Genomic DNA, 20,234 nt, shown 5'->3' with positions numbered 1-20,234 from the left:
GAAGTACCCCAGTATCAGCACAGTCTCCTCCAAATGCAGGTGCCCTCCCCTGGGATCACGGAACAGCCTTCCTGCAAGCCTCCAATTGCAACTTCTCTCCCTGGCCCACAAGGAGCACGCACATTCACCCCAAGCACTCAGCTTCCCTGTCCAAATTTCCTGCTGCCAGATTTGACAGAAAAACTGACTTCCAAACTGACCACAATGGTGGCAACTTGCTCTTAAGTCACCTGCTTCCAACACAGAGGCACAGTCCAGAAGTTTGGGAGCTAAAGCTCCACACAATGCTGGCTCTACTCCAACCATCATTGCTCCCTTTCCTCCTCCTTCCTCACCTCATCAGGGAGGACAGGCTCACTCAGCTCCCTTATCCTACACTGAGTGGGTTTGCTATATTCCAGTCCCAGAGTTTGTTCCTGGCCTGGCTGCAATGACTGGGAGTGACAGTAGGTGTCACTGCCCCCCCTCCTGCCACCACCTGGAGACCCCCAAAATCCTCCATCCTCAGAGGGCTGTTTGCAGGGGCCAGCAGGACTTGTGTCTACTCACATCTACTCGGAAGTCCTCGAGGCGCTTGAACTTGCTGAGGTATTCTTGCAGTTTGCTGTTAATGTCCAGATTTTTGGCTTTGGAATATTTTAAGAAGGCCCAGAACTTTTCCAGCCCATAGAGCTGCCCTGGAGAGGGAAAAAAAAAAAAAAAAAAAAAAAAAGATACGATCCAGATGTCAGCACAACATAAGCCAAACAAGACACTTCTCCTCCAGGCTTTCCCACAAACCCTACTGTCCTGCTGGTGGGCACAAACTAGGCAAGATGGAAAACCCGAAGAGAAGTGACCTATCAGTTCTGGGAAGCCCCCTTGACTTGACTTGGTGGGGACAAGGTTCAGCCACTGCAGGGCCTTGAGAAATCCCACAGGAAACTGTGCCTCTACAGGAATGCTTTGGGAGAGCTACAGCCTCCCACTTCCCTCCTCCAACCCCCCAGTAATCTTCAGAAAGCTGATACTCAACCCTCTCCTGTGAAATGAGCAACAGGACATCCCAATCCTCAACGTACAGCACTACGTGGCTTCCCCAAAATGATGACAAGAGGCTCAGGAGCACCATACAGCTGAGCTACACCACTGCCAGTCCCAAGGAAGCCAAAGGAGGCACCTACCAGCTTCATAATCCTTGATGGTCTCTTCTTGGAAGTCCTTAAATATGTCTGGCCGGAATTTCTTCTCCAGCCCGTAGCTGTAGTATCTGAAAAGGCACTCCAGACCGTACCTGGGAAGGGAGCAGCACATGCAATCAGACACTAATGCACACAACACAGGGCAGCAGCAGGACAACCCCAGACCTACCCTCAAGCAAGGCAGAAGCACTGCCTTAATTTGCTGTGAACCCTGTAAAAGGCCAAACCCTTAGAAAAGGCCACTCTGCTACTCCTTTCTTACCTGTATCCCTCCTTCCCATCCTCCACAGCCAGTTGCTTGAACTCCTCATACATTTTCTTGTTGAAGTGATCTCGCAGGAAGAAGGACCAGAACCGGAAAAGCGTGTTCATCTCCTGGGACTGACCAATGCCCAGTCGTTTTCGCTCTGTTTGGGGAAGAGGGGATCTTTACAAAGCCAGTCCTCCCCCAGAGTCAGGGACTCATGTGCAGGAGGGCCCTGTAGCACTGTGATGACAACCAGCCCCAGCACTGGACACAGGGAGCACAGCCCACGCTCCCCACAAACCGCGGGGACGCAGCAGCTGCCAGCAGGACTCTCCTGCAGGGCGCTGCCTGTGTCCATCCCTGCCGTGTTCCTGTCTCCAGCACGGACACCCTGTCCCACCCCTCAGTGCAGGGTCCCTACCGTTAAGGCAGCGCCGCCGGTACTTGTGGTAGACGTGTTGTGTGAAGCCGTTCTCCTTGAGCAGCTCGTGTGAGGGATGCTGGAACTTGGGCAGGGACTGCGGGGTGCAGCCGTAACTCCCGACGGCTGGGGTCCCCTCCGAGGGGCTGGAGCTGAGCATGAGAGGCCCCTGTCAGCACCCTTCCTTGGCATCACCCAGGGGAGGGGAGGGGTCACCTCCACCCCACCTGTCTGTTGGTCCCACCCACCCACCCACACCCTGTCACTACCCTGGGTTTGGGACATGAGCCATGGAGCAGCATACTAGGAAGGGGACCTATGTTTCTAATCAAGTCTCATTTTGCTATTCCCCAAGGCTACAGATTTCCCCCAGTCCTTTCCAGGAGGGGCAGGTTTGATCCCTGTCCTTTCTGCAGTCACCCAACAGGTGGCCTCCCCTGCAAGACCAGACGCTGCCTTTCCCCTTCTTTCCACACTCACTCCCTTTCCCATTTCTGCCTCCTCCACGATCCTGCAGTCCTGCTCGGGTACCTGATGGAGGCAGTCCGGGGCCTGTGCTCCCTGGAGTCCATCACCCAGCCCACGTGGCACTCCATCGGAGGGTTCGAACTGTGCCTCGTCTTCCTCTTCCGTGGAGTCTGCAAGACATGGTGCATCACGGATATGTTCCTTCCTCCTCAGGCCCCAGCTGGGAGCCCCAGTTGCTGTCCCCCAGCCCAGCCTGCTCCCACCTTGGCATCTATCGTCCTGCCCTCCTTCACCACTGGGTAGAACCGGGGCGTCTGCGTCGGGTCCTTGAGCTGAGGGGTGCGCGGGGTGCGGGGGGTCCTGGCGTTGCGGTAGTTGGGTGATTCTGGGACAGTCGTGGGCAAAGAGCGGGCGATGGTGGAGGGCTCAGGGACTCCGAAGAGCTTGTTGGCCAAAGCGTCTGTAGGTACTGCAGGGAGAAACCCCCACCCTGGGTCAGCCTGGGCTCTGGGCACCCCAGTGTCACCCCCATCCCAGCAGATGGGGCAGGAACACAGGGACACATCCCAGCCCTCCCAGACAAGCAGCCTGAAATCCAGTTTGGCCAGAAAGCCCAAATCCTAGCAGCAGATGCAAAGAGTTCCCCACAAGGTATCTGCTTACTAGTGGTTAACAACAGCAACAAATCCCTGTCCCCAAGGACACAGCACTGGTGTCTCACAGGCAAACAAGGTCCAGCAGGCAGCTGCATTCCAAGTACTCAGAGAGGGTCTAAGATGAAAGCCAAATCCCAGGAACTGCATCTGAGTCTGCCACAGTTCCCTCACTCCACTAGGACACCCCTGTTTTTGGGCTCCTCTTCTAGAGCCCCACAGCATTCAGCTGGAAGAGCATCACTAATTTGGGAAAGATGCAACTCACAATATCCTGTAAACTCTGTCACTAGATAAATCCACCACACCTGTGACCCCAGTTCCTTCTCCCCAGCTGCTACCCAACCTCCAAGAACCTCTCAGCATGAGAAGCCTAGATAAATTTCACATCCATTCACACCCCGTATCTCTTACCTTGCTGGAACCTGGGGGGACCAGGAGGGACTTCCTGATTTGGATCCACAGGTGGCTCTGGGGTCAGGGTGTCAAACTGCTCCCTGCTGATCATATTCACCTTCTTGAAGTTCTCCACCTCTTGCTGCATTGGAGGAAGAAAATGGTGAAGAAATCACTTACCCCATCACAACCACGGCTCTACTTGAGCAGTAGCCACAACACTGGGCCCCGAGGGCAGTCACAGAGCCTGGGTGCCCAGAGGACACAGGGGCAGGAGGGGGAGATGCATCAGACAGAAAACTGGGCACTGCATCTGAGCCATTGATGCTGCCAAGCTTTCAGGGATCCCACAAGGCAGCTTCACTAACCAACACCTGCTTCTCTCAGGCTTTTACCATGGTCAGAGCCAGTGCAGTAAAGCTCAAGTTAAGCTCAGTGACCCATTTTTGGACAGGACCTCCATCACCATCTTGCGTCCCTAGAGCCCCCCCCCCCTCCCCCATCCTCACAGCCACAATGGCAGCAGGGCACAATGTTCCCATGGATCTGAAGGACCCAAACCCAACACACACTGTCCCTGTCACCCTCACCTCCTGTCCCCTCAGAGAGCAGCACTACTTCAGCAGTGGGCCACGTATCAAACCTGAAAGAACTGAGCCCAGCTGGGAGCTCCAACAAGTCAACCCACCCCACAGCCACGATTTCTGTCACTAAATGAGTCTAGGCAAGTCCCCAGAAGTGAGAGTCACCAAGATGGGACCCAAACGTTTCAAAACGGCAGATGGGCTTTCTATAAAAAGCCCATGTCTATATGCAAACTGACACCAAAATGGAGAAGAGCATAGGCCAAGTGCAGCCCAGCCACCTATGAATCCATCTCCAACACACGGAGTCTCCAACAGACTGTGCTGCAAAGCACAGGGGACTAAGGGCAGTGCAGAGACACCCAGTTCTCCTCACAAATCTGGCACTGCCAGCCGAGATCCTGGCAGCAGAACAACGGGCCCCACATTCCAGGTCACCTCACTACTGGCACTTTGCTTATGGGCTGTAGCCTCACCTCTGCTTACAGCATAGAGGGTGTTTATCCCTGGTATGGCCAAACACGATGCTGGGAGCCAAGAATCCCAAACACCGCAAGAAAACTAATCCCAGCTTAGCTCTACCCCACAAGTAGGCTGTAACCCACTGCACTGCCCTTTCCACCCCAGCCCAGCAGCCACTGCTGCACACAGGGCTCCCCACAGCTCACACGGATCCCTCCCATCCTCGGGTCAGCCGCTCTCACCTTGATCTGTGAATACTCTGGCTCAAACTGCTCTGTCCACAGGTCCTGCTCATAGTAGTACAGCCCATCATTGATCACCTTGGCCAGCTCTGAGCTCATTTTAGCCCTGGACGTGTGGTTGCCAGTCCGGTCCCCGCCGGGATGCCGGCGCAGGTACGGAGGGGTCTGTGTCACGATGAGGATCTTGTTGACGTCGCGGTCGTCGATCTCGTAATCTGAGTCTTCGTCTGACCAGTCAGTGAAGGTGTTCTTGCGGCCATCCATCTGCTCCATCTCCTCATCGAACAGAAAGTCGAGCTCCTCAGGTTCATCTTGGTCCTTTTGCTTCTGCTGCTGTGGCGTCTTTGACTCTTCTGGCTTCTGCAGGTAGGGGGCAAGGGTGACACAGGGTAAAGACCACACAGTGACACAAGACCTGGCTCTCGCCCCTTGTTTTGTTACCCCACTGAGGAGCAGCTCCAAAGGGGCTCAGATGGAAACAGGACAGAGTGGGACATCACTCCTAACAGACCCTGCTTGACTGAAGCCTGCCCATGCATCACTCAAGTCACCCCAGTCACTGGCAGACTCCCAGTGCAACAGCTCCTACATCATTTACCTTGGGCCTGGCTGGGGAAGGTCGGGGTCTCTTCTTCACTTCAATCCATGTCTCTGAATCCAGGTCTGGGAGACTGGTGGACAGGCCCTTGGGCATTGTCTTCAGGTTACTGACCTCCTCTGTTTTGGTGGGGACTGGGCTGGCAGGACGTGGGGAGCCTGGAGCAGACTCTGGAGCCAACAAGAGCCACAAACTGCTTTAGAGGGAGGGAGGGAACCCAGGGGATGCAGCTATAAATTACCCAACCATTCTGGCAGCATGGCACAGCCTGCAGACTAACTGGCATACAGTGGCCAAGGTTTACCAGCACAGTGCCCACAACTGCTAGAGTGGGAATCTCCAGTTAAGGCTATGATGCCAGGGGTGGCCACACAGCTTTGCTGGGAACAGGTGGCAGCTTCCCAGACACACAAAGCTCTAAAGCAGCTCTGCTGCTCTCTGGGAAGTCTTCCCAAGAGTCTTCAGCCAGATCTTCTCCCGTCAAAACTCTTAATGACACCACCAAGATCCTTCACGTGGGATCTCTGGTCCAGCCCTGGGCTCCTGTCAGCCCCCATGGGATAGGGTGACAAGAGCATAGGAAGTCCATGAAGGACAGAAGACCTTTCTGCAGCACTTGGTCAACAGTTCCACACCTGCTGCCCAATTTGTGCCCAGTATCTCCTCAACCAGTAAAGGAAGGATGGATTCACAGGTGACCTCTGCTCTGCCCAGCAGTTATAGACTATTTCCAGGCAAGCCAAGAGACTTTCAGCAGGACTGACTCCCTTTTAATCCCTTCAGCCCCAACAGAGGACAAGCCACACTCAGACTCTCACATTACCCCACGTCTGGAGCCAGCAAAATTCTGGGAGTCCAAGGACAGACCCCACACCACCTCCCACGACCAAGCAGAAAGACAGTGGCAGAGCCCTGCCCTGGGAACACTCCTGACTGTCAGGGTCTCAGTTGTGCTGCAGTCCTAGCACTGTAACCACACCTCCACCCACATTCTCCCAGTACTCACCAGTCTCTTTCTGGAAGCTCTGCCGGGGCACAAACTCAGGGCAATTGATGAACTGTGAGAAGTCTGTCTGTGTGTAGTCTGCCATAGGAGGGCCAGGCAGAGCCCATTTTTCTGGCTGCTCTTTTCTCCTGATCTTCTCATCCACAATTTCCACCACCTTGCTGTCCTTCAGAGCCTGGAGCAAGCAGCACTTGGTTAACTTAGGGGCTTGCTTCGGTATATTGAGGAGGTCAGCCTAAGCCATTCCTCCCTGGGAGGACTAATAGGGGGCAGGAGCAAGTCAAGGACAAGGGAAGGCTTCACTTGTACCTCATCCACAGCGAGCAGGCATTACACAGGGGTGGTGAGAAGCAGAACCAGGAGGAAAGGTCACCTTTCCTTGCCCTCACCTTGATGATGAGGCTAATGTCGGTGGTCAGCGCCTGCACGCGGTGGAAGCTGGCGATCAGCGTGATGGGCAGGAAGCCATCCGAGTCCATCTTGCGGCGCAGGAAGAAGTCTCGCTCCAGGTTGTCCACACTGAAGTAATATTCTCTGCATGGACAACATGTCACTGAGAGGAAGCCCCAAACCACCATCCCCTGGGCACCCCCAAAGGAAATAACCCATGCACACACTGAGGGGAGCAAGCCCGGGGAGCCCAGACGTGACTGGTGCGGGAAGCAAAGGACAGTCAACACCTCGGCTCTAACCCTTCCCATGGGATTGGCTGCACAGTCCCCACACCCAGCAAGGACAGGAGGTGGTGCTCACATCTGCCTCTTGATGTAGTCCTTGAGCAGCTCCTGGTCCACGCTGTAGAGCTCAGCACTGCTGATGTTGTCGAAGTAGTAGGTGATGTTGCTGGCGTACTTCTGGGTGCGGGAGCTGTCCGAGCCCTCGAATTTCCGGTATCCGTACTGGTAGTCGAAGTGCCCTGGGAGACACCAGGAAGGGTCAGCACAGAGACCCTGGGACCTGCCAAACAGGCTGCACTGCCAGATGGGGCTGGACTCCTGCACAAATACTTCCCTCCTCCTGAGGATCCCCAGGAAGCCCACAGTGGAGCACCCACTTCCCTCATACTCCTGCTCTCTGCCACAGAAGAGGCCAGGAACCCTCTTACCCAAGGGCAACTGGGAAGTCCAGGTGACACATGAAGGCCCTACACTGAAGCTGCAACAGTGTTAGCACAGACACTGCCCAGCCAAATGCCAGGGCAGATGCTCTTCCTCGCCCAAGCTATGACTCCTGCTTGGCTCTCAAATGGCATAAAGCCTTCATCAACATGCTTCAACTCCTGCTCACAGAGGTATTGCAAGGGGCAGAAAACATGAAAAAGAGCTTCTCTTGAGTAGCAGGAACACATATTATTTTATAAAGACATTTTATAAAATACTAGTAAGAATTATTTGCTTTGTTAACAGCAGCCTAACTTACCAGCTGAAATGAGCTGCCACAATATTCCCCTGTATCTCTGGAGCACTCTGCCCTCCCCAGCCCATTTTAGAGCCCCACATCTCTCAGGCACACAGACACAGAGCTCTGCACGCTGTGTCACTCTCCCTGCAGTCACAAGAGCACACACACAGCGCTCACCTCCTCTGCCACGGCCACGGCCCCTGCCCCGGCCGCGGCCTCGGCCCCGGAAGGTTCCTCGCACGGCCCCTCCCTCGCTCTTCACGCTGGAGGTCTCATCATGGTCCTGCCAGCTGCGCTCGTGCTTGTTGTCAGGGTGCCATCCTGCAGCACACGGGGAAGGAGAGGCAGGAGGGGTGTGAGGGCATGACAGCACCTCCCTGGAACAAGCCCACTACACCCAGAGCCCTCTGAATGCAGCAAAGTTGCCCCCCTGGGCACCAGGGCTTGCTCTGCCCCGTGGCCAGGCCAGGAGCAGGTCCCCAGCCTGAGCCCTCACCTTTGAGCTCGCTGCGGTTGTTGGAAGGGTGCCTGTGCTGCTCGTTTTGCCGGTTGTTCCGAGAGGCCGTTTTGTCCCTAGGCACCTCTGACTTCATGTCTATCTGCAGAGGGACCCACTTGTGTTTGTTGCCTGCAAAAGGACAGGGTTTGGGTGTGACACAGGTTCAGACTGCATCTGCTTCCTCCCCCGCAGCCCCCTCTTGCCACACTGCCCCCACACACGGAGGAGAGAAAGCAGCAGGGCCTGTTGGACAGACCCTGTTCTCTGACACCCCTCCAAGCCTCACTGGATGTAGAAAAGCTGTGACCAGAACTCTGAGACATGGAGGGACATGAGTCAGAACTTGCCTGTGGCAATAGTCACTGCACTTGTCCTTCCTCTGCCCCTTTCTGCCTGCCCGGGCTCAGGCCAGACCAAGCCCACGTGTCAACCACGGTTGATATAACGCACAGTGAGGGATGTTCTGTGCTACCATGGAGCTCCTGCCCTGCCCCTACATTGTCCTGCCCCACCTGCTCCCACCAAAATGACACCTGAAGCCTGCAAACACCTTTTCCCACAGCTGTCCCTGCACTGGGATCATATCCTGCAGCAACGCCTCCAGGAAAGGCAGAGGATGCCTCCAACCTGCCTTTGACTCAGGAAGAGGGAGACAAGCTGAGCCTGGGGGACTGTCCCCACCAGTTCCTGCCTTACCTTTCTTCTTCTGGGCTGACTTCTGGTTGTCATCATCGCCATTTTTCTCCTCCCCAGACTCATCCGATTTGGTTTTCAGGCTCTCTTTGCCATCACTCCCATCCCCCTTTTCCTGCTCTTTCATGTCTTTCTTGACAGGCAGCTTCCGAAGGGACGGTGTTTTGTGTGGCTGCTGGGGACACACCAGTGCAGCAAAGATGTGAGAGGTGGGAATAGTGAGGAGCTGGGGGCAGACCTAACTGTCCCAGCAGGAGCAGGAAGACTTTGCCCTAGGCTGGGTGCACTCCTGCTATGTATCTCCCAGAGCTATCCTGCTCCAAGGGAAGGGCTCATGGCTAAGCAGGGCAAGGGCTCAACTGAGACACCAAGATGGGCTGACAGGGAGACCTCATGCGCATGGATGGGTTTGTCCTGTAAGGGACCAGACTGCCCCAGGGGCAAAAGGGTGAGTGACCACCTTGTCCTGACAGACAGCCAGGAGCTAGCAGAGCAGCATCCAAAAATAGAAAGGTTTTAATGACACCCATGTCCTCAGCAGGGAGGAAGCGCTGAACCCCTTCAGCACACCAAACCTTTCTCCTGCATTTTCAGTTCCTCCTGTGGAACTCCTTACTTTGGCCCAGTCCCTTCCTGCACAGAGCAGTCCTGAGGAGAGCAGGTCTATGAGCTGGCCTACCTGCTTCAGCCAGCCCAGGGTTTAGACAGGGGTCCAGGTTCCCAGAATAGCACTGAGGGAGGGAGTCTGCCACATGGGCAGCCCTAAAAGGAAATTCCCTGCACACTATTCCTGGCTGCTCCACACTGACACTCAGCACCCCAAATGGCCTGGCTTGGCCAGCGCTTCCAGACAGACAGGGAGGTCTGCAAGGGCCTTATCCTGCTCATACAGTGGTTCTGTGTTCTCACCTGGACACTCTTGTGGGCTATTTCTCCAGGTGTTGGCCAATTTGTGGCATCACCAAAGTCACCAACCTTGTGGCAAAGAGAAAGGTTCCATTAGTGCACAAAGCTGCAGGTGTTCCCTGCAGAAGGGAAGAATGCTTTCCACCCCCCACTGTCCCACAAACAGCTGTCTCCAGGAGGCTGGAGGGGGACACCCACACTGCATGTATACAGCCCCTCTCCCCATGAAAGCAGGAACTCTGAACTAATTCCAAATAGGTGCAGACAAGTTTATGTCCCTCAGATGCGGTAATGAGGCTGCCACCACTCCTGCAAACTCCCAGCCTCTCAACAAATATTCTGCCCCAGCAGCAGCATTTGGCAGCAAGTTGCCCAGGGTAATTCACTAAGTCACAGGCACATCTCTTGGACAGGGAAAGCACTCGAGCTTACAGCATTCTAAATACACCTGAAGCAACTACATCCCACTGAACAAGCTCTTCCACCCAGTGGCAGTCAGAGCCAGGCACAGCCCCAATGAAGTGCCCAACTACAATCACCATGTGCTGCCAACAAAGCAAGGGGATGGTCTCAGAGTGGGTGAGAAAATTCAAGCAGGCAAAAGGAACTCCCTCATTACAATCACCCCATGGGGGAACATCAACTACTTCTCTGCTGAATGAATGACCTGTTCACTACTATAATTTCTATCTCTCAGGTTTCAGAGGACCTGCAGGACACAGAAAAGAAGCCAAACAGCTGCCCAGGGACCAAATGAATCATGGCTGGGCACTGAGTTTATCTGGGCACAGAAACTCCTCCTTGCCCTTGTGGAATTGTTATTTCTGAATTAATTTGGAGTAAAAATAATTTTTTATCCCGCAGGAGAACACATCTTTACATGCAGGTGCCATGCTCCTCTGCCCAGGAGGCAAATTTCCTGGGAAAACAATTTCCACTGCAGGGCCATGCCTGTTTCACAGACAGGAGCACCTTCCATCCCCAGGGCCCTTCTCTCTCCAAAATGGAATAGAGAGGGAAAGTCCTATCAAGTTGCAGATACATCTCCACTGGCTGCTGGGAGCCAACACCAAGAGCCCCTGTCCCTGCTGTGCCCCAAAAGAAACTGTCCCTCCAGCACCACTGATTCCCTGGAACAAATTGCCCTGGCTCCTCCAGAGGAGTCACTTTGACATCAATTCCCCAAGGAGGAACAGACTGTACAGGGAAGGACAGAGCTGCAGGCACACCACTGTCACCATCCTGCCTTCATTGAAGAGCTGGGCACAGGCTGAGCCCACAAAGAATTTGGGGTGTCCTTGCAGTGGGGTGAGAGGTTTCCCATATCCAGGAGTGCAAGTGCCTGTTAGAGGGGAGGTGAGAAGGTCTCCCATGACCTAGTGGGCAGAAAACCAGTCAAAGCAGCATGCAAGACCCCTAAAATGGTGAAGAGATGAAGAACAAGGTAAGCACATCAGCCTCTCCACAACCACGCTTGTGAAGGGAGAGCTCTGCTCTCCAGACCCTCGAAAGGCTCATACAGTCCTGACAACTGCACCAGAAACTGGGAGCAAGTGAGAGGAGAGCAAGCACAGCCTTACCTTGCTTCCTTTCCTCTGTCTCGGGTTGGCAGCCCTCACCACTTTCGCTGGAGTTGTAAGTTCTGCAAGAGAAGGACAACAGAAGTGTTAAAACACAGCCGAGGGTTGTGGGTGGGAGTGTTGGCTCTGGAGAGGAATGGGTAGGAAGCAAAGCAGCTCCCTCTTCAGCAAAGGAGGGCCAAGAGGAAAAGGTAAATAAAAACAGCCAGCTCCTGAGTGGAGTCTCAGAACTGCCCCATAAGATCAGAAAATTCCTGACCAATCAATCCAGGTGGTCCAGAGATGGACTTTTAACCCCATCCTGCTGCAGGAAGGCATTCCCTGCCTTAGGTCTGCCCTCCCCCTCCTGCCCTTGCCAGCCAGGGAAGAGGGGGCACAAGGAGCTCAGCTCAGGCTGCAAAGCACCCACAGAACAGCAAAACAAACATGCCCTTGAAAAGCCAAGGCCCATCACAGCACCATCAGGCCAGTGCTCCCAAAGAGCAGAGCAGGCTCTGACAGAGAGATACAAGTCTGTGGCTGCTGAATCCTGGTTTGAAGTCAGGCATCCCAGCAGGTACAGCAAGTTCAAGAGAGTAAATGTACAGAGAGAATGAGCCAGATACATCAAGTGTCTAAATCCTGCTACAGCCAAAAGTATTTAGGCACTGAAGCACCTCTGGGGTGTTTTAACACATCAGAGTGAGATTATTAGGGTTCACACCACCACAGACCTCACAGCAAGTCAAGATCTCAACCTCACCATGGCCCATCTTGGCTCCAGCTCACACACCACCACCACCTCTTTACAAGCAGAAACAGGAATACAACTTGCTGTATGTCCCTCAGGTCTGGCTGCAAGGTCTTTGATGAGGCTCACACAGGGCACGCAGAGTCTGAGCAACAGAGAAGCCCAACTGTGGCCAACACAAACCCACCCCAAGGACAGGGATGAGGGTCTTCTCCAGGACACCGGTGCTCCACAGGGGGAGGAGAGCCCACTGGGCCCTGCCCTCAAGGGCAGCCCGTGCCAAGCTCCTGCATGAAGATTTCTGCTGACTCACCGGCTCTGCTCAGAAAAAAGGCAGCCCTGACTGGGGCAGGGTGAGGGTGGGAGGATCAGCACAGGCTATCTGGGGATGCCTCGGGAAACACCCTGAGTAGCCTATTCAGCTCTGCTCAAAGCTGCCTTTGATCTCCTTCGAAAGGCTGGACAACTTTGCCTGGATGATCAAAACCGGTCTCCTTCTGAGCCTCGAAACCAGTGATTCATCCTGGCCCTGCTAAGAGCTGGAGGCTTTGAAGTGTCAATAAGGCAGAGGCAGACATGGCAGGACAGAGCCATGTGCACTCCCCTTCCCCAGTTCCTTTCTCTATAGCTCCTGCTGCATGGGGATTTCAACTCCAGAAGAGTCCAAGCTCTCAACTGGGTTCCTGCATCCTCTTCTTTTTCCCCAGGACCTCCCCAGCCCACCTGCAGTGTCTCCCTTCTTGAGCAGCAGCAGTTCCACATGTCCCTCATTTATTCCATGTGCACTTCATTGAGAATCCTGGCTCCACGGCACAAAGCTTGCCACAAGGCTTTTAAACTTCCCTGCTAGTGTAGGAAGAGCCAGTGCTTTCAAAACAGTCCCCAAAATCCTCCACTCAATACCCACAGATGTCACCAACTAAACATAGCTTCAAAAGGCACCAGGAGCTACAGCACAAACCCACAGCCAGCCTGGTTTGCCGTACATACAGAGCACCCCTGCCTGCTCCAACGGGACTGGCACAGCCTGATCAGGCTCTGATCTCCAGGGCTGGGGACAGCAGGGCTCCCTCTCCCCCTGCAAGGATCCCATCCAGGTGCCTGCTCCCACCACAGCACAGCAATGGCATCCAGCCCTTTCCTCCAGCTGCTTCACCTCGGAAGCCCTCAAGCCGTAGATGTTCTCGTGCCTTTTTTTTGGGGAACTACTCAGTGAGAGGGGCCTCACAAGCAGCAGTGAAAGAGGACAAAGGGGCACAGGCTGCAGGGGCCGCATCTCTGTGGGGGAGGGAGGAGATTGTTTGAAACAAGTTCTGCCGCTTTCCTTATCTGTAAGATATGAACAGGGATCCCTTATCTCGCTGAGGTGCTGAGAAGACTAATTAGCATTTGCAGAGCACTGCGGAAGACAAAACACAAAGCAAAGGCTGCAGTCCGGCAGAGGCTGCTCCAGGCTGGGGCTGCAGGCGTGCGAGATCCAGCATTTATGGTGGAGACCAAAGTAGGAAACCCAGAGGGTGTGACTGTGTTGGTGGACACGGCCAGACACAGCATCTGCTTTCTGAGCCAAGACCATGGCAAGCAGAGGCCATGCATGTCTGGCACCCTCCAGGGCACAGCAACAAAACCAAGGGCACCAGCAATGCACCTTGTGGTCCTCAGCTGAAAAGACCCCCTGCAGGAAAACCTGGGAAGTGGAGAGCAAGTGTGTGCTGCTCAGCACAAGCAGCAAGGGACACTGGATTCTGCCTTGGTTCACAGCCGAGCCTTTCAAAGCTGCTGACAGATGTCTCAGACCTCCGGGTGTCTCACAACCAACCCTCCTTTTGCATCTGTTTGGTGGCAGTAAGTAATTTCAATTGCACTAGCAGTGCCTGACCACCTCCCGGAAAAACAGAGCCTCTCTGTGTGAGGGGACAGACAAAACAGCTGCAGCAGGAGCCAGGGCTTCAGTGTTGTGAGGCTGGCATGAGGACAGCAGGCAGGGTAGCAAGGAGCAGCTCTGCCTGCGACCACAGAGCAAATGCTGGCACGGCCAAGAACAGAAAAGCAGGTCTCGAGTTTTGATCTGCTTCCTGCAGCCAGAACCTGATCATTTGCCCAGCAATGGGATTGCCCAGCCACGAGGAGATTATTCCCTAGCAACCAAGAGGATGAGGCACAGGTGGGAGCACCCATAGCAGCCCCAATGCTGCTATCACAGCCAAACCCTTCCCGTGGCCATGCCACAGCCAGAGCACTCACTCATTTGGACACACAATCCCCAATGCAGCTGACAAACACCAAGGGCAAGGCTGGGTAGACCCCTTGTGCTTTCCTGCAGCACACAACTGGCCAGGGCACAGAGCCCTGGGGTGAGAGGCTCACAGGGGCATCCAGGTGACCAAACGCCTCTTACCTGGAAGAAGAACCCTTGCACAAGGACCAGACAGCCACTGACAACAGATCCACAGCTAAACGTTGCTCCACCCCGACAGGGACATAGGACCACTGAACTCAGCCAAAGAGACATTTCTACTACCTTCTCTGGGAAAATGAAACCAAACACCCAGAAACTGCTTTCTGCCTTTCCTTGCATCCAATGGAATTTATAACGGAATTTTAGAGAAGATAAATGAAGAGGGGGAATAAATCTGCAGTGCTGGGCAGAGACCTGGCATTACTGGAGAAATACCTGTACCTATAGCAAGAATGCTGTAATGCCTGCTCCAGGTGTACCACTCGTGCAAGGGCAGACAAGGGCTCTGAGAACCCCAGCAGCAGCTGGGACAGCCTCAGAGGGCAGCCCAGGCTCCCAGCAGGAATGCAGAGTCCCCAGCTCTGGCACACCGTCCCTGACACAGCACCCCCTCCTTAGCCAGCAGCCAGGTCGACAGAAAGCTCCTGCTCCCTGCTCCACAGCCTGGCACCTACCAGAAACTGCTGGCAAAAGCGGTTCCAAGCCAAGAGCCCGGAGTTTGTGCTGAAGGGGCTGAGGCAGGGGCGCATGCTCTGTGATGCAGGTCCTGATGGGGCTTGCAAGAGCCAAACTAGTATCCCCAGTTTCCCCAGAGCCCTGGCAGGAGCTCGAGGGTGCTGTGTGGGACAGCCAGCCACATGCCCAGCAGTCCACCAGGATCCACTTCACTCTTCTCTCTCCAAACAATCCTCCCTCCTTCCCACACTCCACAGAACACTCCTGGCACATGTGAAGACTGTAAATCAAAACCAATACAACGGGACACCCACTCTGGCATCAAGGTTTTTAGGTGAGAGAGTAAGTGAAGCTTGGACAGAGGTGAGCTGAGAAAAATGTTTCAGGATGGGATTAGCAGTTTTCCCAGGAGAGAGATAGGTCCTTCAGAGTAATTTCTGAGGCAGAAGAGTCCCTCCTGGAGTACTGATATGCCTGCCAGGATTCCACTGTGGCTGCAAGAATCCCCTTCCTGGCCTAAAAGAAGACCTAGGGAACCAACAGAGAACCACTCCAAAGGTGCATCCCCACCTGCATTCCCCACCCGTCCCCATCCTTGCTCCAGGCCTCAAGCAATCTCTCTCCCAGGGTGTCCTGATCTTCACAGCAGCAGAAGCATGACATGGATTCAGAGACTACTGTGGTACTCATCACTGTCCATGCACTCAGAGCAGGATTTGGAGCCTGAGCCTGCTCAAGCCATCAGAGAACACAGCTGGTGAGCTTCATGTCCACCAACAGCAGACAGAGACATTCGCAGGACCAGTCCTGCGGGCCAGATGTGACCTGCAAGCCAATAACACCCCCTGCTCTCACCAGCAGCCCACCTCTTGCACACAATGACACAACTCTTATTTTTGAGTCCATCCCAGAGAGGACTCCCTGAAGTTACAGGCAGAGAAGCCTTAGGGGATGGGCAAACACATTATGCTCCTTTCGTGGGTGTTGCACTCTGTTTTGGAATCATCAAGAGGCTGTGGTGGGCAACACAATCCTTGCTGTGAAAGGGCTGGGAAGCATCAGCAGATGGGAGGGCACCTCAGCCTCCCCAGAGAGCCATCTGGTAGCACCCCTGTATGCAGAGAGGTGCAGATACCCCCAGAGACCAATCAGCAGATCCAGCTCTGCCCTGCCTCCCAAGGAGCTGCTCCCAGCACAGCCTCAGCTGCGTGCCAGAGCTGAGATGGGAAACACTTGTCGCTGCAGCTCCACACATGAGCAGAAAAGCCTGGGATTTATAGCACTGACTGCTTGGCATGCTCACATTTTGCTGAAGGCATCACAAGGCACACAGAGCCAGAAAGGCTCAGGACAGGCTCAGCCCACAGAATGCACCTCCTCTAGGTCTGCAGTGTTTTACAGCTCTACCTTCCACCAAATCGCAGCAGCAGCCGGAGGGGCGCATGAGTGCACAGAGGGGGAAACAAGAGAGCACTGGATGGAGTTCTGGTACAGCTTTAAATGAGCTGTTATCGCAAGGACATCTTCCAGCACAAATGGGTTGGTGTCTCCTCAACAGGGGCTCCCAGCTGCTCCTGTGGACTGCAGAGAACCACAGTCACGCGCATCACTTGCAGCACATGGTCTCAGCTCTCTCAGCAGGCAGCATTTGGCCTTGCTTACAAAGGTAAGAGGAATATCGGCAACACCTCAGCAATATCAGAAGTTTCCTGTACATGCAAGAAAAACTGCAGAAGAATGGCCAAGGTCAGGATCAAGCAGAAGACTGGATCCTTAAGGTGGAAGGCTGTGCAGGATTCAGGCTTGTAAAGCACATGGGAAGCCTGCTCAGCTGGAGCAGGAGATAAGCTGCAGGTACCATGGCTCAAAGCCTTCCAAGCAATTTTCCACAGCTCCTCAGCAGAAGCTCCACCGTACAAGCCCTACTGTAACAGCAAAGGAAGCAAGGAGCTGCCTACACCTCTCTGCAATGTAAGCTCTGCAACTGCTGCAAAGATCACTCGCTAAAAATAACTTCAAAAAGGGCATCTGACAGCTCCATGGAGAGTATGAGAACACTCCCACCTGGGCGTTCTAGGCAACTCCAGAAGCTCAGGAGTTTGCCCTGGAAAAATGCAGGGAGGGAGGCTGGGGTACAGGAAGGTAGAGCCAGGACAGCCCTGTCACAGGCTGAGTGTGGGCATCAGAGCTATAATCCCAGCTCTCCAAGCCCTCACATCCCTCAGCTGAAAGCCCCGGAAGAGGAGGAGCAGCTCAAGACATGTGCAGAGCCCATCTCTGCTGACAGCACAAATGGGCAGCACAGATCCTCACAGAGAGCAGGGGCTTCAGTCAGACCACAGCCCTCAGGGAGCTGAGCAACAGCACTGCTCCTTTATACACACCAAGCTGCCACCAGCTCTACACACATGGATTATCTACAGGGTCTGACAAGCAAACAAGGGGCAGGAAGGGTCTGGACTTACCAAACATGCATGATCATCTTCACTGCAGCCTCTCAGTTCAAGACACAAAAGCTTCAACTTGTGCCCAAGCTACACTCCAGGAGGAGTGGGTTAGGAAACACTGACAGGCATTTCTACCATTAACAGTGTCAGTGAGGGCACCCTGGAGTCTTCCTGGCACAGACAGCTACTATTAAAGGTAGCAAATGAACTCCCTCTTAAGGGCGAGTGACATCTTTCCACTGCCTTTTCAAGCAAACCTCTTCCCTGAAGAGAATTTCTAGGAAACTTCTGACACACAATCCATACTCACAGCCCTGCACACGATCCCTGAGACACCAGGCACACATAGAATGGGACAGCACATGAACCACCTCCCACCCAGTGTTCTACCAAAAAAAAAAAAAAAAAAAAAAAAAAATCGATCCTGAACTAAGGGGAAGCCAATGGTTCCCAGAAAGCAAGAAGCATTGCACAGGGGACACAGCCAAGGTCACCCAGCTGACCAGACTTCAGAAACTGGCAAAATGAGGGAGCTGGGCTGGCTCAGACCCCCACAGCTGCTGAGCCACCCTGTTCCCTCTGATCAGGGAAAAGGTACCCACCACCTCTGCAGGAGAGGCTACTCCAGCACCAGTGCCTGACCCAGTACATCCAGTGCAGACACACGTGCAGCATGTCACCAGCAATTCCTCTGCCGGCATGGAAGGCAGAAAAGCCTTCAAGGACACCAGCAAATACTGGGTCCGGTTAAGTAGTTCAGGGAGAGGGGCTGGAAAGGCCAGCGGGGCTCCAGGGAAAAAGGCACAAGTCCATCCAGCTGCTGCTCTGGGCACGCGGCATAGCAAGGACACCAGCACACCAGCGCTGGGACACGAGGGCACCTGAGGCAAGGCTGCAGGGGCCCAGGGTATGCAAATGAGCCAAATTCGTGGAGGAGATGGAGGGTCAGGCTCTCCTCCAAGCCAGTTCAGAGACCAGCTGATAGTTCATGACCTAAAAACTAAAATCAGTGGTGGGGGAGAGGGAGGGTTGACATGAAGAGGAACTACAGGACAGCAAGGGCAGACACTAGGCAAGACTCACAACTCCTTATAAAACAATAAAAAACCAACCCAACCCACTCACCTCTGGGGACAAGTGATTTGCAAATTAAAAGGGGGCGTTCACCCTCCAGGAGAGATCAGGAGCAGTTTCCTCCGCTCCCCCGTACCTCCGCTGCACCTTCTTCCCGTCTGCCAGGCTCTAATGAAAAGCTAGTTAACAGTTAATTATTACCCATTCAGACACTCGATCCCCATCTCCGACTGCAGGCTGGGAGGGATAAGGCGGTCACGTGATGCAAAAATCCCGACCTTATAAAAGCACGGGCAACTATATTTAGTTGGGAAAACGATGACCTAGCGAGCCTGCTCCTCCCTGGTCCGATCCTACCTCCATGGCACCCGGGAAGACCCTCAGACAGCAGGAGCTGTGATACTTAAAACAGGGACAGCTGGCACAGGAGCAAGCCCTGTGTGCACGTCCAGGCTATCCCGGGTGGAGGGGCCAGATCAGCACACAGCCCAGGCTGGGGGGACCCTCCCTGCCCATCCTCAGTGCTCTGCAGCCGGTCACCTTGTCAGCAGCAAAAGCTGATAAGCACCAAGAGCAACAAACAGGGGCCTAACCCAAGGCCCTGGACTTTATCTTGAAAGCAGGAGGCACACTGGGAACCTGACCGGTGTGACCAGCATAGGAGATGCATTCAGCAGCAATGCTCCAGCTGCTGGCTTCTCCATGACTAGAGCTGGTAGCAGGAGTTCGCCCCCCTGCATCAGTCTACCCCTCTCTCCTCGGGGCAGCTGGGTTACCCAAGTGCTGAGAACCGAGTGGGAGTCAAGGTAGCATCACTGCTGCAGAGAGGTGACCCTAGAAAAAAGGTGCAACAACCAAATCCATCAGAGAGCATCACCTGCTCCCTCTGCAGTGAAAGAGCTTCGAAGCAGAAGAAAGACAAAAAGCCTGAGGACCAGACATCATTAATCTCTTGACATCAGCAGAAGGGTGCTCTCTGCCTGGATGCCACTGCCGCCAACAGACAGCGCAGCCAGCAGCGCCCGTGGCACGAGCAAGAGGAGGTCACTGCATCACTGCCGAACCCGTGCTGACACGATCCCTTTAATGGCTGTCAGCCTCTTCTGCAGCTGCAACTGGGGACTTGGAAGCTGACAAAACCCTTCCTGGGAAGCATCTGGTACGTCTCACAGTAAATATTTAACAACGAAGAGACAGGAATCGAGAGCCAAGCGCCTGCAGAGAGACCCTCCAGCTCCAAGTGTTCACACTGTCTAGGAGGAGACTGTGCAGCTCCCGCTGTGCCAGTGGAGGGAGAGAGGGGTCATACAAGGCAAAAGTGCAAACTCTGCACAAAATATGCCTCTGGAAAACCTGTCATCTCAAAGAACAGAATGGGTTTCCAGAAAGGAGGCTGTGACGCAACTCAAAACATCATTCCGAGTTCCTCCCACTGTGATTCCTGTACCTTCCTGGCTACTTTTGCAGAGGCATCCCTTCAGGACCAGTGTCCCCTGAGCAGCGGCCACTTGCTAAGTGACCACTTAGCCTCGCCCTCAGCCTGCACAGCTGCAAACCTGCCTCCCTGACTGTACAGAACAAGAAGAGACTGAGCAGCAGCTCAGCTTGCTAGGTCAAGGAAGACAAAGCCAGCACCATGCAGAAATCCAGCTCCATCTCCTGGGGCAGGGGAAAGTAATAGTGATTAGGAGCAAGTGCAGCACACTTTCCTAGGAATTTAGGGAGGTCATAT

General features: G+C 54.3%; 1 protein-coding gene across 4 annotated transcripts in view; it reads right to left on the bottom strand.

The window, feature by feature from the left end:
* Positions 1 to 20,234, bottom strand: part of LARP1 (La ribonucleoprotein 1, translational regulator) — a 45,481-nt gene that overhangs the window by 5,548 nt on the left and 19,699 nt on the right. The window contains exons 3-19 of one of the 4 annotated variants that reach the window (XM_062502388.1): positions 11,338 to 11,399; positions 9,761 to 9,826; positions 8,855 to 9,026; positions 8,156 to 8,287; positions 7,837 to 7,980; positions 7,012 to 7,174; positions 6,648 to 6,792; positions 6,259 to 6,433; positions 5,253 to 5,422; positions 4,655 to 5,014; positions 3,385 to 3,508; positions 2,581 to 2,786; positions 2,381 to 2,487; positions 1,850 to 2,001; positions 1,444 to 1,588; positions 1,164 to 1,273; positions 550 to 677 (exon numbers count right to left, since the gene is read on the bottom strand). In XM_062502388.1, the coding sequence (XP_062358372.1) occupies positions 550 to 677; positions 1,164 to 1,273; positions 1,444 to 1,588; positions 1,850 to 2,001; positions 2,381 to 2,487; positions 2,581 to 2,786; positions 3,385 to 3,508; positions 4,655 to 5,014; positions 5,253 to 5,422; positions 6,259 to 6,433; positions 6,648 to 6,792; positions 7,012 to 7,174; positions 7,837 to 7,980; positions 8,156 to 8,287; positions 8,855 to 9,026; positions 9,761 to 9,826; positions 11,338 to 11,399 (2,561 nt within the window). Of the gene's footprint in view, positions 1 to 30; positions 678 to 1,163; positions 1,274 to 1,443; positions 1,589 to 1,849; positions 2,002 to 2,380; positions 2,488 to 2,580; positions 2,787 to 3,384; positions 3,509 to 4,654; positions 5,015 to 5,252; positions 5,423 to 6,258; positions 6,434 to 6,647; positions 6,793 to 7,011; positions 7,175 to 7,827; positions 8,020 to 8,140; positions 8,288 to 8,854; positions 9,027 to 9,760; positions 9,827 to 11,337; positions 11,400 to 20,234 lie in introns of those variants that run through there. The other 3 variants (XM_062502389.1, XM_062502390.1, XM_062502391.1) reach the window with 3 other exon arrangements.

This window comes from Cinclus cinclus, chromosome 14, assembly GCF_963662255.1.
Source record: "Cinclus cinclus chromosome 14, bCinCin1.1, whole genome shotgun sequence".
Lineage (NCBI taxonomy): Eukaryota > Metazoa > Chordata > Aves > Passeriformes > Cinclidae > Cinclus > Cinclus cinclus.
The sequence above is the reverse complement of the archived record's forward strand: the minus strand, read 5'-3'. Positions and strand labels throughout refer to the sequence as shown.